The following is a 19,126-nucleotide window of genomic DNA, read 5'->3' on the forward strand; positions in this document are numbered from 1 at the left end:
GAATGGGCTTAAGTTGAGCCAGGGGAGTTTTAGGTTAGATGTTAGGAAGAACTTCTTTACCGAAAGGGTTGTTAGACATTGGAACAGGCTGCCCAGGGAAGTGGTAGAGTCACCATCCCTGGAGGTCTTTAAAAGACGTTTAGATGTAGAGCTTAGGGATATGGTTTAGTGGGGACTGTTAGCGTTAGGTCAGAGGTTGGACTCGATGATCTTGAGGTCTCTTCCAACCTAGAAATTCTGTGATTCTGTGATCCTTAGGGGACCATTCCAACTCGGGATAATCTATGATTCTATACCCGCCTTTGGTTTCAGTGAGAATTCAGGCCCTGAAAACAACCAAAGTTTCTTCTGGATGGTGTTTTTTCTGAATAGGATAACTTCATTTCCCTTTTGAAGACTTACAAGGATGTAGTAACAAAAGCAAAGGCAGAAAACAGCACCTGAGGCACAGGCTACTTTTCAGCCTGCGGCAGACTATAGGTATTGTTATAAATGACTGAGTCCCAAATAGGGTTACAATCAAGGTTTACAGTTTATTAAAGGAATAGAGGTAAGCAAACAGCGCTGGGTGCGCCGCGAGTCTCTGCTCCACCAAGATGCACACCAGTTACATCAGGCGGCTCGTTTTTATTCCCCTAGGCTAATACATATTCATCACCACTTTTGGAAAAGGCAGGGTTCTTATCATTAGTTTCCCGGCACCCGAACCATCCCATGTATCAGCATATGTATCAGTCTCTGGCAGTCTCTCTGGGGGTCACTCATACTGAAGGCTCGTAGTTTTCCTCCCAGGCTTCGTCCTTCGGTCGTTCTTCAGCTCCCCCCCCCCCCCCACTCCCCCTTATTTAGTGGTCTCTGGGCCACATGTCAGAAAGTTGGGTCTCATGCAAGAGTCAGCAGTTAGCTCAAAAAACTCCCCCCTATTCTCTCATCTCCCAGATCCCAGTCTCAAGGTTTACCCTTCAAACCCTCTATCGACATGAACTGCTAGACCATTCTTTTGCAACATACAAGAACTATATACTAACTACTCTGTTTCTCTTGGACTTGTGGTTATTTATACAAGAGGATGTAAGACAGAAAGTCACATTTCATTATGAGGCCCTAGCATTGTTCCATATTGACACGAATCAGATGAACATATTTCACAGGATGATATTATCATTTCAGACAAATATAATCTACGTAGCGTGAAGTGTTCCGGCATGCTTACACTCTGCCAAGGGCCCAAAAATGGGACCTTCATTTTAAGACTGCATGGAAAAGAAAACAAAAACAACAACACAGAAGGAACTTTTCCTTCACCTAAATTTTATTATTATTTTGCAACTCCTGCAGGTGTCCACAAGAAATTTTGCCCCACCCTCTCCCCCCCAAAAAACAAACAAACAAACAAATACATTGTGGCACAGAGGCATAATTTGTTCAAATTAAAAAGTAATGATTTCTTAGGACATTTCACCCAATACGTAATATTTAGGAAAATACCTTCGTTTCTTTTAGCTTTTGCCAGTAAAGCATGGAGTATGCCTTCAAGCAGTGGTAACTTTGCTCCTCATTCTTTTAAGATCTGTTTTGAATAACCATGGATATTTTCATTGAACAGACTCAAGTCAATTCCTTTAAATGTTCTAGTAAAATTTTGGCCTCAGCAATGACTTACCTATTTAATTACAGTAAAATCAGTTAAGTGAAGTAAAATGGTTTTATTGTCTATGTCATGTTGGTTTTGGTCCCTTTCATCTTATTTTATGAAATACAGTATGTAAGAATACCAAATCTAGTTTTTCTGTACCTTTCGCTACCTCTGCATTTTCAATGTAATTTGTTCCCTCCCTTTTCATGTTTTAGATTTCCCCATTGCAATTTATATCAATGTATATCAAACTCTAGGAGTTATTTTAAGCAAATTCCATACCATAACTCCGTGACACAGAACACTTTCATAAATTATTATATTCCCGTCTTTCCATGGCATGATATTTTGTTCTTTTATAATATCTGTACAGGGACGAGATGGTTTCACTGAGCCATTCACAGTGATACACAAGTCTTTCTCTTGAATTGGTAAAGATAACTTCCTGCCTTGACATATTTTATAGTTGTATGGTTCCCTCTCAGTATGTAATTCTGCATTGCTCAGTCACCCAGTCTACCAAGGGTAACTCAAATTCCTCAGCCTCATCGCGTAACAATGAGGAGGACGCGTTTTGCATTATAAAAATACCACAGCTATATGGCCAATAAAGTTTAATAACAACTCATTTTCATATTACGGAGCCTGGCAGCATACCTATGCTGTTTTTGTCATATTTTATCTTTTTTTTTTTTTTTTTTTTTTTTTTTTTTCTGTCTCACAGCCTTGTTTCTAATCTAATCAATGGCAGCACTGTTGTGATCACTTTGCTGCAGGCATGGTCTCCTATGTGGGACATCATACGAACCTTTTTTCCAAATCTGAACACATTTTATTCAGCCACCTCTTTTCCACCTACTGCATTGCCAGTGCTCTGGGAGATTCCAGCAAATTGCAGAAATGTGTCGCACCATTCTCAGCATTTCTAATTCTGGCATGGATATTTCAGCCACGACTTGGGCGCGCATACCATAAGGCAACGTGGATTTACTAGGACATTTCACGAGTGTTTGATTACCATGCTGGTAACGTAAAGCATCTTTGGGAAGGAGTGAGTCAGCAGGACGCAGGCCATCATCCCCTGCCAACCAGGACGCCCAGGTCCCTGACAGCCTCCTGCTCGCTGTGACCCAGCAGCCTGCCACACTCACAGCTCGTTGTTTAATTGTGTGTGATGTTGTAAGGGTCGCTACAAAACAGCACTCCAGGCAGCACTTTTTTTCTTTTTTTTTTTCTTTTTTTTTTTTTTGTGAGTGTTTTTAAACCATTTTCAAGGGAGGTTCAATATCACCATCCTTGGGTGGAAAATAAAATAATAAAAAATAAATAAATGGAGGGACCAGGAGAAAACCAGAAGACTCCCCCCTTGCCTCACAGGACCCACACATTTGTGCCCCAGCCTTGTGCCTGAAGCAGCAGGGGCCCGGCCAGGTTCTGCCTCGTGGAGGGGGCCGGGCAGAGCCGCCCCCTAGTGCCGGCCCGCGGTGGGAGGAGCGCGGAGGGAAGGGAGAAGAAGGAGAGAAGGGAGGAGGAGGAAGGAGGAGAAGGAGAAGGAGGGACCCCGGCGGGGCGGGGATGCGCGGCCGGGACGCGGGGCGCGGAGTGCGTGGCCGGGATGCGGTGCGGGAAGATGGCGGCGGCGCCGCCACCAGCGGCAGCAGCGGGGGCAGCGGCGGCGGCCGGGGCGGCGAGCGGCTGGGGCGGCGTGCGGCGGCGCTGCCAGCGGCTGCTCTACTGGGTGCCCGTGCTCTTCATCTCCAGTATCCTGTGCTGGTCCTACTACGCCTATGTCACCCAGCTCTGCCTGCGTGAGTGCCGCCGGGGAGGGCAGGGGGCGGCCGCCGGCTGTGGCCAGCCCGTGGCTTGCGCCGCGAAGGGGGTCGGGGAAGCGTCGTGTGCCGAAATCTGGCTGCTGGCCACCGAGGTGGAAGCGTGAAGGGGTGAGGTGGAGCCCCCCGAGTTGGGAGCAGAAAGGACCGTGGGGCAGGGCAGCTCCCTGGGGTGGGTTTTGGGGTGCTCAAAGGACGCCCGCTGCCCCTGCTTCTGGCCCTGGGCAGCAGGCAGGTGGGCACGCAGCTGGCGAGAGCAGGGTGTTTGGTTCAGCGCGGGGGGCAAGCCAGAAGGGTTAATGAAATGGCAAGCCAGCCGGGCTCCCTTGAATCGATTCCAGTTTCTGTGGGTGTTTACCTTGCAGGAAGCAATCTTTAAATTTTAGATGCGTCACGATGTTTAGATGTTTCATGGTGTTTGTTTAAATCCCGGTGTTCCGTGACCGATGTTACGGTGCTGGGAACACAAACTGTCCGCCGCATCTCCTTTACCCCTTTGCTCTAGGGGGGAATCACAGTGAGCATTGAGTAGCTGCCAGGCATCTGTTCAGGGATCGTGGTGATGGTGGGGAAATACCCTCATCAAGCTCAGTCAGTGCATTTATATGCCCGTATAACTTTGCCAGACTTCAGCTGTTCATGTAAAAAATCTCAGCAGTCTGGTAACTAATTTTGGGTTATATTTTTTTAACAGAATAATGTGATAGGAAGGTTTTTGTTGTACAGATGCCTGGCTGAACTGTTGAGGCATTAAGCCAGACATGATTCCCTGGCTTAGCACCTCTGTTTTGCAGGGAGCTATGAAGACTTGGTGTGTTGTAGTTCAGATTGATTGATATACATATATATATTTATTTATTTTTCACTAACAGCATTCAGATGTGTTACTTTTAAGTGCTGCTCATCAGCTAGAAAGTGGGATTTGAGTGCTGTGTCCTGGTGAGAGGAGGAGCAAAGTGTCTCCCTGCAGAGCATTGTATGGGATTCTGTGGGGAGAAGTGGCTGAGGGGAGCTGTAGGCTGACACAGGGAGGGCAAGGATGCTGCAGGAACGAGTGACCCTATAGTTAATGTCTGTCCTAATGTACACAGCCCCTTGATATGTACACAACAAAGGAGGCTTGATGTGGGCAGTGCTATTTGAGTGATCTACTGTATGCTTTTTTCTATGTAATTCTACCAAACAGAGGAAAAAAGAGTTGTAGTGTACCTGAAAGCATTTCGTAAGGCCTCTTAGGGAAACAGCAGGCTTGAAACTTCCTGTGAACTATTGCACTGTAAGTCCTTGAGAACCCCTCAGAGCAAAAGGCCTGCAGTAGGAAGGAAGGGAGAGGGCCTCTTGGGACTCTGCTAAAACTGCCGGTGCTGAAGCCCTGTCTGTGAACAAAGGTGGCTTTTAAAAATTTCTTGTCGTTTCCCTCTACCCACATTCCTCCTGGCTTACCAGCTTATGAATTCAGCGTAACATTTGCCCACGACTTGCCTTAATTCCATCTTCTATCTATATCTGGATGTTTTTCCTCATTTTTGGCGTATTAAGATAAAACAAACTTATGTCTTGTCTTACTAATGAATATTTAGTGTAAACAACAGAAGGAACAGCTAACAGCTCTGGGAACGAAAGCCAGCAGCAGGAAAAGACTGTAAGCGTTTCAGTGCTTTGAAGCCAGCCTGTGTGCTCTGCTCATCTTTTATTCCTGCGGCGCTGCCTGCTCCGGGGATGTGTGTAACTGCTGATTTTGTTGCGACTGGCTGTCAGGGATGCTGATGACGAGACAATGTACAGCAAACAATGTTAACCGTTGTGTGGTAGGATTTAGCAAGCAGTGTTGCACAGTTCTGATGTAAATGGTTTCTTTGAGCTTTTAGTAATGAGAGTTTCAAATGTAGTGTGCTGGGTGTTGCAGTTTTGACTGAGTGGTGTAGGAGGGAGTTTACATTGGAAAAAGAAAGAAGTTCCCTGAGGTGTTCCCTTTCATCCCTAAAACTTATCAGTTATGGTATTGAGCAATGTTCTAGAAATCAGGAAAAATGATTCAGGGTTTAGAAACAATAACAAAGGCAGGGGGAGAGAAAAGGAACCACAACTTTTACCTGTGGTATTGCTATGCTTAGAGTTCTGCCTCTTTTGTTAGGGGATTCAGCTAAAGGGGATTCAGCTAAGTGCTCGCAGGTCTTTAACCTTTAAGATAAAGGAGAAAGGCATTCAAGGCCTTTCAGTCAATGGTCATCCTCTTCCTGCTGCTTATAGAGTACTAGAATTAAATGAGATGAGTCAATTTTTAAAAACTGCAAAGCTGGAAATGTTGTAAAATGCATTTGTTTTCAAAGAATCTCTAATATGGGAACAGCACCTTTATGGTATATGAGAAATGTTATTTTTTACAAACCTAAAGGACAACACTGCTGCTTGCTGTGTCTTGGATGTTGCTTTGGGAGCAGGATGTAAAGTCATCTCTGAAGGGCTGGACTGGAAACTTCTTTTTTTTTTTTTTTTTTTTTTTTTTTTTTACAGCAATGTCTAATTTTTCCTAGATAGTGTGGATAGACTTGTTTCTAGGATCTGCAGTGCGCTTAAGTAAAACAGAACATTTTTTTAATTCTCTGATATAAAAATATTTTGCGGCATGTCACAGTGCTTCTGGGCTTGCAAGTATCCTACTCTTTGAGATTGTAATTGTTCCTTATTGCTAGAAGTGGAGTGATTCATAGGACTGATTGAAAACCCTCCCAGAAAGGAAAAGGCTGCATACAGTAGAGGGTAGATTTTAATTCAGGATTTCTCAAACATATAATCTCTGATTAATTGTAACCTTTGGTTAAATCAGATGAAGTTTTGTATGAGATACCACAACTCTTGTCAAATTCCTTTGTATCTCTAAGGTCAATAATACTTGAAAATAACATATATTCTTCCATAAAAATAATGTAGAGGCTTTGGCATGACCCCAAATTGTCACATCTGGAGATAAAGTGAAATCAAAATGATGTTCAGTTAAAATATATCTGCTAGGTGGAAGAGTGTGTTGGAATCTCATGCTTTTCTAATTCCTGCCAATTGTTCTCACAGTAGCTGTGGATGCATAAATATAAAACTAGAGAGGTTTTTAAACATACTTTTTTTCCCATTGTTTTTATATTCTGCATTTGCAAGCCTTCCAAAATTTCATGAAGAGTGATGCACTCTAAAAAGAGTAGAAAACACTAACAATGCACAATGGTTATGTTGCACTTTGGTAGTGAAGCTACTGAAATTTCAACATAAGGTATTCAGAACAACATGAACTGCAAATGTAGTGTTCTCCTGTCCTCTTCATCCATGTGTCTGTACTTAGAAAAATGCATTTTGGATCCAGTAAACTCTGCATATGCAAAGAAAAAAAAATTTCTGAGGTTTTCCACTTTAGGTACATCTCTAATTTGGGTTAGTAGAACCATAAGGGGCTTTGAATAATTATCCACTCCATTACCCACTGCTTTTGGGTAAGGCAGAACCAGTAGATATTTGTGCTGTTTCTGACAGCTATTTGTCAGAAATGTTCTTGACAATCCTGGACATTGAGACTTATTTATTTTTCCTACCAGTTCATGATTTGAAGCTATTTATAAGAAGGAAAACCTGAACATTTGACAGTGCTGGGACAGATGGTGACAATTTTAACTGTGCTGATGAAATGGTTGTCCAATAAAGTACAAATTGGTTTCATATGTACAGTTTTAATCCATTCTTACTTGTCACCGATTTTAATTTGAAGGGTAATACTCTTGTTCAGGGAATCATGTCCTAAAATACAACTTGAATTTGTAACTTTAAAGAAGGAGGATAGATCTGCTGTGGAACCTGGAATGAGCATCTTTCTAACTACCTAAGTGAAGAGAGAGGGAGGAAATGTTCCCACCTGGTGAGTGGTCTGGCTGATCTGAGAAAGTGCAAGTGGCTTCAGCACAGTTGAAGGGGGAGGCAGCGAGACATTCACCATCCAGTCAGGAGAGCTCATAAACCACATCCTTGTATTTTGTATGAATGTGTAACTGTGAGCTGCCCACCACTACCTTCAGTGCAGAGCAGAGCAATGTGATGTGACACCCAACTGCTAAAGATGTTAATGGGCGTGAAAGAGTTTTGCTTGGAGGACCAGATTGGTTAGCGCTGAACGGAGGGTTTTGATTCAATACAGTGACAGTGGAATAGAATTATAGTGGGATAAAAAGGTGCTTAATTCATCACAATTTAGAGGCAGAATTAATGTGTGCCCTGGAGGCATGGCACAGCGTGATCAGGGATCAGAGCATGTTGAGATAGAAGCTGATAGACCCTGCGCGTGGCAAAGCAAAAAAGTGGGGGCCCAAGATTTGGTCATCTGGGTTTGAGCTCTTTGCTCCATATGTTCTCCAAATGGATCAAAGGATTTCTGGTACTTACTGCTCATGTCTTGTAATCAACTGCAGCTTACATTTCACTACAGAAATACACATATGTTGTAACACTGCTGCCTGTACGTTGGCTGCTGAGATAGCAATGGATTTTGGTCAAAGCATAATTGTATATGTATTTATGCCAGGTTTTGCAGATGCCACATTTTTTCTCTTTTGATCTCTGGTTGCTTTTAGGAAAGCTTAAAACCTCACAGCTGAAGTAAAATTGGCTTCTGAATTTTAGCCAGCAGGAATTCCTGTGCATTTCCCAAATCTCATTTGATTTCTTTCTCAGAATTTCAAAGAAAGCTCCACTTCTGAAATTGAGTTAGCACTGCTTGATATATAGCAGCTTGTATAGACGTGTTCGTCGGGGTGTGCTCTTTCTTTGCTAAAAAGGGTCTGGTCATACAAATTTAGGAGTAGTTTAAAGACAGTCCCTGTGACATGGGAAGTGAATAAGAACTTCATAAAGATGAAAGATTAGATCAGTTTGCAAGCAATGGTTTTGTTGTGACCCTACCTGAAAGGATGTCAGATGGCAGCTTGCTGTTGGTAGGGGAGCACTTTTGTAGTTCAATGGGCACAGTACTAGGGGTTCAAATGAATTTACTGACACATTCATAAATACTGTCAAATCCAAATGTGTGCATTATTGAGGACTATGCTAACCTTATATCTCCCAGGAATTGTTTGTTGCTTTTGTTCTTAAATGAAGCAGTGTCCCAAGTCTCCTCCTTGTCATTCTGAATCAATGCAATTCACTGCTCTGCCCGGCAAAGTGGCAGTTTGTATTATAGCACTGATTTTTTTTTATTATTATTATTTGTAAAGGACTATTGCATATAAGGATGGAATACTTGTCACAACAGTAAAACACTTTTATGTGTGAAGAGAGTTAAACTGCATCTATAGATCAGTGTTTTACAGCTTCAAATGCATTATAAAGATGAAATACATACTTAGTTTTGTGAATCAGATCCAGGATATTAAATTATATACAAGTTTGAGAGAAACAACTATTTATAGATGTGGCTGCAGAGTCTCAGAATTAGATCTATTAGATCTGATATTCCCATCCCAAAGTTTTAAATATTTTAAAGACGTATATCGAGTGTGGAAACAAGATTTTGTATATTCGCTTCCATTAAAGCTTTTAAAGATTCATTGCTTTCTCCAGTCTTTTATTATTATTATTATTATTATTAATCCATTACATTAACTGCTCAGGAACTTTGATTTTGGGTTTAGAACTCAAGCAAGATTTAAAGCTAGAAAATTGATGCATTTTTTTTATTATTTTTTACATGAATTTTATCCTCTGAGATCACTTTGGAGTTCTGTGCTAGTAATGTGTCTTACTGTGTCTCAGGCTATCTGGAGACTGATGCCAACTTAATTTTTCCATGGGTAAATGAGAATAAAGATTTCTAGAGAAAATGAACCCTAGTTCAAGAAATGGCAAGTCCACTTCTAAGCTGAAGTAAGGTCTGATCCAGCACGAATTGACTTCGCAGAGTCAAAGCATGCATGGGTTAACCTTTTACACACGAGTTGTTTTGCGGCAATGATTTGTTGCTGCACAGACGGCTCAGAGGGGCTGTGGACTCTCCCTCCTTGAGGATCTTCAGAAGCCCCCTGGACGTGGTCCTGGCAGCCAGCTCTGGATGGCCCTGCTGGAGCAGGGGTTGGAGCATATAAGCTCCAGCGGGCCCTGCCAGCCTCGGTTGTGCTCTGGTTTTGTGATACAGGAGTTGTAGCAGGCAGTCTTTTGAGATACTTTGGCGCCTCTTTGGCTATCAAGGTTCATTCCTAATGCTCGAATGCCTTTCTCCCAGCAATGAGGACTACCAGCTGGCACAGGGTGAATTCCCCAGGCTTTTACAGTGTCCTCTACATCATGAATTTTTACTCTGCTGGTAAATTATTATTTTTTTTTTTTCACCCTGTATTGTGTAGCATAACTTTCTGTCCTCAGTCTAATGTGTTTTTTTTTTTGCAAGCACAGACAATATATTCAGCGGTGTAGACTAATGAGTGTGCTGCACTGTGGCTGATGGCTCAGGAAACTGGCATCTATGTTGGCCAAAGTCCCACGTGTGTCCCAGCCTGTTCCCTGATGCTGATGAGCACCGTCTGTAAGCCGTGTAATGAAACAGAGAGGCTCTAATTATGCGATAGTCTGCTAGTGCTGAACCGTAAATGGCATCCTGGCAGCACAGCAGCGGAAGGCTAATTCTTAACGAAGCGTGCCCCCACGGCAGCTCAGATGAGCAGAGCTCTGACTTGGTGCTGACTACTTGAAGGCAGGTCATGCTTTGACAATTATCTCTGGCTCTGAAAATATGGAAGCTGCCATGCCATTGCTATTGCAAAGGCTCTTTGCCTGTTTCCTCCAAACCTGTAAAAATTGCTTCACAGTTGCTCCTGGTGTGTCCTTAGTGCTTATTTTTAGTTATTGTAGATGTAAGTGCTTTCTACGCTTATTATTTCTATGCTATTTGACTACCAGTGCGCAAATGTACAGCATTTAAGCTGATATTTATTAATGACAATGAGCGGTCTGACCTACTTTTTTGTGCATTACCAGCAGTTAACACAACCCCTAGGAAAAGAGAGGAGAAAACCGCCAGAAAGTGGTATAAATGATTCACAAAAGACTATATAATCAGACTGTATAATCAAGTACTATTGAATAATATTGCAAAGGCAGATCACTGTATCTACTGAAAAATAGGGAATTAATATTTTTAATAAATAGATTGAGGGTGCTGTTCGGAAGGTGAAAACTTTTCTGTTCAAATTACAAATTAGTCAGATTTTTCTTGCTAAAAAATTATTTTCCATGCACTTAAGCAGTGTGATTTTTAGAACTGTAAGCGTCTTGTAGTTACCTAGGAAAGACTTTGTATCGCGGTCATTCAGCAAATAAACTAAGTTTACTTTTCACAGGAAATTTAAGGGAAAGATTGATTTCTAAGGGCTATTTTTTCCTATTGTTTAATTCTGTCTCATTTAGGGGGAAGGAAGAACGTATTTCCTCCAGTCACCTTTCAATTCCTTTCCCCCACCTTTATACTTCCTTCAGGGAGCCTTTGTCAAAGGCGATTTAAAAAAAGCCTGAACAGGAGGAGTAATACTTCACCCTGTGAAAAGCTGCAGGTTATTGGATAGCTGGCATATTCCTCCGTGGCACAGTCAGAGGGGATGTTTGCTGAACAGTGCTGTCAGGCTCTGTGTAAACATCCATTGCAATACGTCTGGAGAAAAGGAGCGGTAAGGTTGGAGATGGGGGCCTCTCTCAGACGTGGTGCTTCTACCTCAGTCTTGCGTGGTGGTGGCGACTCAGAAGTGTGTGAAATAACTCTCTTGCCGATTGGTAAGAGATTAAAATGACACGAAAGACCATAAAATTGTTTCTCAGTTATCTTTGGGCACATAATGTTTAACCCTTCAGGATCTGCATCTGCTGCCTGTCAGGAATACTTGGCTTCCAAGATAGTTACTGCAAAGCTGGAAAGCTTGTCTCCCGAGCAGGTGCAGGCTCTGAAGAGTGTGTTTCCTCCAGGAGGTGCACAGAAATCTTGAGAAGCTGTAGGCTTGCAGTGGAAAAACAGATTATTAAATTTGGATTTATCGGTTGTGTCGGGCCTTTACTTGCAGACATGTAGAAATGTTTCTGTTGTGAACACACAGACCATCAGCATTCAAAGTCTCTTCTGCCCTTAATCAATAACTGCAGTTGGTCCCTGTCAGATGTGCTGCTTAAGAGAAGATGATGTATGGAGGAAGAGAATGTGCTTGTCTGATGTTGATTCAGTGACTGGAAAATAAGTCTCAAAAACATTAATATGTTTTATCCAAAGTTAATGGGGAGAAAGGTGATGACAAGTGCTCTCACAGCAAAGGTCTAAGCCCTTGTTAGGAAAAGTACCACCAATCATTGTGAAAGGTCAGATAAGTAAACTCATTTGAAATTAGTGCTCCTGCACTGTATGCATTGCTAAGGCTTTTTAATTAGCAGAGTAGTTATTTGGAGACGACTAGCAGAATTTTTACTGCGCAGGGATTCTGCATACCTTCCTGGTCATACCAAGTGGAGGATTAAATTCAGGATTTCTGAACTGGCTGTTCTGCCCTAATTTGAGAGCTCCAGCACTCTTAAATTAATGCATCAACTCTAAAGATGTCTTTGGGTTATTCCTGGTGGGCGGCTGCTTACAATTTCACAGTTTTTGTGCATGCTGATACTGCAGCATCTCTGCTCCTCAGCGTCACGTGTGTGTGTATTTATTTCCTCAGCTTCTTTCTAGCTCTTGTCTAGGTTGATATCTAGCTTATCAAACTGTGCTGTCAATTAGCTAAACCTGAAAATTGAGGATGGAATAGTTTTCTTTATAATATGAAACTTCTGTGGTGTCTTTCTGATTTTTCAAAAAACTCTTTAAATGTGATTTACTGTTTTCCCTCAGGTTATGTAGATGCTCATTTTAGTCAATCTAAAGTCAAATACCCATTTGAATAGATCTGTTTTATAATTTAAAAATTACAGAATAATTTATGTTTGAGGGGACCGTAGCCCATCTATTCCAAACCAAAGCAGGGTAGGTGTGAGATCAGGCGAGGCTGTTTGCAGTGTTACCCAGTTTCCAAAGCTGGAGACTGTACAGCCTTTCTAGGCAACTTGCTCCACTGGTGGACTCTTCTCATGGTGGAAAAGCCCTTCCTTGTATCAAATGTGATCCTCCTTTCAATTTATGGCCAATATTCCTTGTCCTCCCACCAAGCACCATTATGAAGAGCCCAGCTCCACCTCCTTGATGCCTCCCTGTAGGTCCTGGTAGGCTGCTGTTGGGTCCTCCCAAGACTTTGCCTTCCCCAGGATAAACAAGTCCTGATCATGCAGCCTCTGCTCAGAGGACGGATGGTCCAGTCCCTAGCAATTTGGTGGCTCTCCCCTGGACTTGCAGCTTTGTTGTACTGGGGCAGCCAGGGGCAGCATTCTGGTTGTGGTCTACTTTTATCTATTTTTATGCCTTGGAGATCCAAGGTATCACTGGCAAAACAGTTCTGGGTTCTGACACCTCCACCTCAAGAGTAGAACATGTATAAAAAATAAAACTTGAAGATCCACGGTTAAATAAGCGTTCTTCAGAGGTGGTTTCCTTGGGCTAAACTTTGGCAACTTCAGATGAAAGAAAGCTCTGTGGAACTGAGCCTGGGAATGGGGGCTGGAAACGTTTATAAGCAATTGGCATTGATTTTAATTATTTACCTATTCCAGTGATGAATGTACGCAGCTGCACTATAAAAGCTTGATAGTGTATAATCTTTAGCTTGTATCATTTGATGAATATTCTGCCCTATTTGGTTGAAAAACAAAAGCTTAAAATACTCAGTTACGTCATTTGCTATTTAAAAATAATTTTTACTCTTTCTTTCTTGTTTTTCAGTAACAATGACAAATATCGGAGAAAAAGGTAAGATTTTTATTTGCTGTTTATAAGTGGAATTCATATGCCAGGGTAGTACAGTAGTTTATGAATTGAATTGAGATTCAGATCTGTTGCATTTTAAATGAATGCATTTGATGTGCTCCTCAGCTCCTTCTATTATATGTCTTGATCCTGAACATTGCTTTCACCATTCAAAATAGAGATGAGAAAAATGAGGACTTTTTACTCTCCTTTACTGACTTTCTGAAGTATCAACTACAATAATCCTTATATTCTGTTTTGATTTTTTATTTTTATTCATAACAAGGACAGCTCATGTAAAACCAAGGCTTTTGAAAATGATCAGGGTGGTTGTGCAGGGTGCAGCATACTTAAATGAGAGATGATTTTTTTTTCCTTCAGCTTCGCTTTAGCCGATGTCTTTGAAGACGCAGAATCTTTCAGATACATAACCTTCCCAGAAAGTAATAAAACTGCCTGATTAGCTATCACTACCCAAAGGCACTAACATATTGAGATTGCTTTTCCAGATGCTATTTTAAAGCTACAGCACAACTTGGAACTGTAGAGTGAGGCTGTGAAGCTTATGGAGAAGGGGGCTTGTGTCATCCCAGCAGTTTTTAAGTCATTTGAGACTCTCTCACTTAGTAAAAGATTTTGATAATTAAGAAATATTTGCTTGAAAAACATGTTTCCGTTCAGTGATCTTCCCCATGCAGCCAGCACAGGAAACATGCTTCTTCCTGCTCTGTCGTGGAAAAACAAAGTTCAGTGTGTTAGTAGGCATTGCTCAATTAAATTTCTTTTTTTTTTTTTTTTTTTTTAGCTGCTCAAAACCTCGGTGAGCCAGTCAGAAGAAATTTACCCTGTACTTCTATACCCTGTACTTGCTCTACTTCTACCCAAGGTGTTGTCAGGGATGACAACTGGGCAGATGTGGTTCACCCCCCAGTTGTCCCCTATTAGTGGGTGTTGTAACCTTCCAGGCGACTCTAGCTATTTTTAAGTGGGTTGCCTTCATACGAGGGCTACACTATTTTTATTATTTATTTATTTATTTTTAAGGAAATGTAGAAGGATTTCTGTGGCAGCACCTGGGTGAGATGGGGCTCCATCACAGTGTAATGAAACTGGTGGCTGGGTGACCTGGGAGACGTGACAGGTCAGGGCCTTGGCCACGCTGGAGGACTGAGGTGCAAGAACAAATGAAGGGAACTCAGGTCTTGTGCACACCTTAACGGGGATAATCTCTTTAGGCTGTTTATTTTTTTTTCTTCCTATATATGGAAAATGATTTTTTTTACTGACCACAGTTACACTTCCTCTCTCAGTAATAAAATACAGATTGGTAAATACATGGTGTACCAAAATGATATAATGCCCTGCCTTGCCCTCATTTTATGCCATGAATATGATGATTTAAAAAAAAAAATAGTGATTTTCTTTGAATAGATCAGTTTTTCTTGGAATTGATTAAAAGATAGATGAAAAAATGCTCCACTAAAAATGTGGACTGTGCCTGCCAGAAGCTTTTGCAATAGCAAGGTAGTGTAATCCAGGATATTGTGGTTGATGTGGGGTCCAGGTCTATCATTTACTTACACTGATAAGATATTTTTTTCAGTTTATGGATGTGACACATGGCATCATGAGATTTTGCTAGCTTTTGTTTCATATCCTTTATGACTGTCGAGAGAACAAGAATAAATATTTACTGTGTTGTGCTTTTTTTTTTTTTTTTTTTTTTTTTTGAATAAACAAACTTCAGTACCAGAAACATCTATTCAGAGTTATTCTGGAGGCAAAATTACAAAAGCCAAGAACATTCTGGGCTACTGTTCCTGCAGTTCTGCACACTATCCCAAGTGGTATGGAGAATTCTCTAGCACTGAATAGCTTTATGTATACATGTATAAAAACCACAGGCTAACCATATGGGGACAGTATTTCAGACTGTGCATGTTTCCCTTTGTGATGTTTCTGTGTTTGTTTTTTTTTGACAATCTTATGAGTTTACAGGAGCTGCATAAAGAATATTTGACAGGTGTAGCATCCAGACCAACTCTGAGGTCTTTTTAATCTGAATTCATCTGCATAACAGGGAAATAATATTTTGTGCTGCTGTGGTCCTACATGGCCTTTATTTGCCAGTTCTGTGCCCAAGGAAGAATAACCTAAAGAAATACTCCTCCTTGTGAACTAGGGCAATTAAATCAGGGGACACAGATTTTGGATTTAGTATGCACTGTAGTGAATTGTTAGCATCACTGATGGCTTCCTGCAGTAATGTACAGAATAACTGGTATGTACAGCATGTACAGCGAGAGCTTTTAAGCAGAAATGCCTAGCAATACATGGCAGGTCTTTTGAAAAAGTTCATGTTACATTCTGTGTTCTCTTAAAAGAAAAAAAAAAGTACATAAATGTTAACAGGCATCTATTAAAATGAATATATCGCTGGCTGTGAAAAATATAAAGCAATGAACACTTGAGTTTAAAGAACCTGGAGGGATGCAAGGCTGTTTCTAAAAACCTGCATCTTAAATACCTAGCAAAACAAATTGACTGGTTATGGTTATTATTCGGGTATCATATGCATACAAAGTCTTTTCTCACTCTGGTTGTTTAGGTATAGTAACACCTTATTGTTCAGTAACTATAATTCCTTTTTTTTCCTCTCCATAGCTAACAGTCTTTCTGCATGGTTTATGAAACTGAAATGCAGAGAAGGTTCTGTTAAATAGGTTTTAACAAATGCAAAAAGGGAGACTGCTTGCTTGAAAATAAGCAAATAACAGTTCCCCTCAAACTTTCACAGTATGTGTAGCCTGGCTACTCATGGCTTCCCCCATGCAGTCTGTATTGTCTCATGTAAAGTTGCAGTGCAGTATTTCTGTTGTAGAGTTTTTGCAGAGCCTCTGTATTTACATCTGTTAGAGTAAATACCTGTGGCATGTACTGTATCTGTCTGTAAGCACTATACTATCACTGGTCTGTTGGTATTAATTCTGTTCCTTTTTGATTTTAGTTGTGTGCCTGGTTGCTTACCACATATTTTTCATGCTGTTCGTCTGGTCATATTGGAAAACAATCTTTACGCTACCAATGAATCCTTCAAAAGAAGTAAGATAAACTTAACTTTCGTTTCTGAAATAGCCTAGTCAAATGCCTCAAATGCCTGCTTTTGTAGTGTTTGAGTAACTTAGGCTCTGATCTCATGTAGTTTTACACCGTGAAGAAAGATACAGCTAGTAGTTGCAGCTTCTTATTAGGAAGAAGTCAGATTGCAAACGGCATAATTGACAAATCAAAAAGAAAAAAAAAAAAAGCTACACCTTACCTAAATTTCCAAGATACTTAAATTAAAAAAATAGACAATATTTATGATGTTAAAAAGAAAAACAAAAAAAGCTTCAGTTGAACAAATGTGTGTTATTTGAACTAGCAGATTAAATCTTTGCATGGAAGTATATTTTTATATGGGGAAAAATATTTCTACATGTTTTACACATATTTTGAGTTGCCTGTCAGCATCTGTCAGTTGTCCTCTAAATTCAAGCTTCTTCCACATCTGTTTTGGTATGAAGGAACTTGGTTGTGGTATGAGTGCACAGTCAGGTAAGCTGATGCTGGGGAGAGTGTAGAAAAGCTGCATGGAATAGATGTCAAAGGTAGATATATACCCCAGATCCAAGTCCAGCTAGTACAGAAGTGTTAAATGAAAAGGATCTGGTTGTCTTGGAGAACATCATCATACAAACTGCATTCAACATCACATAGCCTCCAGGTGATTGCTTTTAGTTCTTTGTGGTTGATTTTATTTTTACTTTTTGTTTTAATTTTATATTCTTTTCTAACATTAAAAAAAAAAAAGGATAATAAAACTTCATAATCTTAATAACATTCTTCCCTATGCAACTCTGTACAACCAAAACAAGCTTTTGGCATCTTCCATCCTGTCTGTATACAGACACCCCAACTTCCTCAGGAGGTGCTATGTAACAAAACCTCTTAGGCCAGGAGGAAGCATCCTATGGCTGCTTTGGAGTTTTGAAATAACCACAAAGCCAGTACTTATTTTGGCATGGACTCCTAGCTTCATATCCTATAATTACCATGCCAACACGATATGAATAGCTTGTGGTTTCTACTGTCTGTTTTGCGGAGGTTCTTCTCTGGGTAATTTTCATTCACTAAAAAGATATGTAATTGTGAAGACAAGTAGATAATTCAAAGTAATTGGCATCTTCCTTGAATTTCACACTGCAGTCTTTCCTCTCTGCCCCAAGCTGTAGCAGGGAAATAAATTAAGAACTTACTTCATTTAGTAATTACATAGCAAAATATGTGCATATATATATGGTGACTGTAGTGATAATTAGAAGGCTTTTCAAATCACTGGGCTGGTGTCATTAAAAGACTACCAAAACATTTTGACAAGTCTTCCGTAATTATGCTGACATTCTAAAACCACCATACGATGCTACCAAAGCACTTCAAATATCATATTAAAAGTAGCGAAACTAGGTAATAGAAAGTGATGTGTGGTGTTTCCATGTTCTTTGAATTTACACAATGTTGCTGGCAGTAAGTGACACCTTTTGTTGTTCTATGTCTTTTTGCTAATCTGCTAGAACATAATTTTTTAAATTAATTAGGATGTTTTGTGATGTTAAGTTAATGTTTGATTTCCAGCTTATGGGATAAAGTCTGTAAATGTAAATGGATGTACTTTCAACTTACCTGCCAACTGTAGAAAATATTAATTAGCAGACTAAAAAGCAGATAAAGCTTTTGCATTTTGTTCTCATGAATACTGCAGCTTGTGCAAACCACACAGCATTTATGATGCTACCTAAGCTTATTTCAATTTTTTACACGTATTAAAAGCATTAAAATACTCTGGCTTGGAATTTATAATGTTTTTAGCTTAACACTTTTATTCTGAAATTCCATGTGTTGTAGCTATCCCTCCCATACTAGAAATAGTCTTGAGAAACACTTCAAACACAGATGACACCACACTACCTTAACTACTGAAGGTCAGACGATGCCATTCTGTGCCTGCGTGTACCATCTACATGCAGACATTGCATGACAGTGGGAGAGAAGATGGTTTCCCAGGCAGGAGGGTTTTGCAGACTTCAGGCTACTTTGAGAACTTGTACAAAATGATGGAGGAATAGCTTTATGTGCTTTCAAAAAGGAAGCGTTAAAATGTTACTCTGAACCAAGTTTCTACGGTGAGAAATTCTATGCCACCCAACATAAATCAATTCAGGTGTTAGCAACAGGAGTGTGTTCTTGCTAGGAAAAAATAAAAGCAGCTCTTTCATTTCTGAGAAGCTCGGGGTTAGACTGTGAACCTCTAGTTTATACTGCAAGATTGTGAAACCATCAGGAAAGTGGAGTGATGCCTCTCACATCTCTATGGGGGTGAGAATGGGTTCCTACCTATCTGTTTCTGACTGCCTTTGTAGCTTTACATGCATCACCTTTGTTTAGGAAAAAAGTTCATATCATAATTCCTATCTCTTAAACCTTTCTGTAGACATAAACACTAGTGATACCAAGGACTTTTGCACCTTCCCATTTCTAGAAGCGACAGTGAATGGTGTTGGTTATGTTGCTGTGCTGCAGAGGAATTTTAAAAGTGCAAGAAATTTGGAGAACTTAATACGTACCATGTATCTCTTTTCAGTAAAACCCTCTGAGCTGTTACAGAAGCGATGGTTGCCATTGCCACTTCAGACAGGGACAGAAGTTGCTTGGTGCAGGAGATGATGAGGT

At 40.6% G+C, this 19,126-nt stretch overlaps 1 protein-coding gene across 1 annotated transcript in view; it reads left to right on the top strand.

Moving 5' to 3' along the window:
• The first annotated feature begins 3,212 nt into the window (after positions 1-3,212).
• The window catches only part of ZDHHC2 (zDHHC palmitoyltransferase 2), a 31,476-nt gene continuing 15,562 nt past the window's right edge, over positions 3,213-19,126 (top strand). Inside the window, exons 1-3 of the mRNA XM_082759329.1 lie at positions 3,213-3,444; positions 13,334-13,360; positions 16,365-16,459. Of these exons, the coding sequence (XP_082615455.1) occupies positions 3,252-3,444; positions 13,334-13,360; positions 16,365-16,459 (315 nt within the window). The 5' untranslated portion in view covers positions 3,213-3,251. The remainder of the gene's footprint in view (positions 3,445-13,333; positions 13,361-16,364; positions 16,460-19,126) is intronic.

The sequence above is a fragment of the Aythya marila genome, assembly GCF_965140915.1.
Source record: "Aythya marila genome assembly, chromosome: 4".
NCBI classification, from domain to species: domain Eukaryota; kingdom Metazoa; phylum Chordata; class Aves; order Anseriformes; family Anatidae; genus Aythya; species Aythya marila.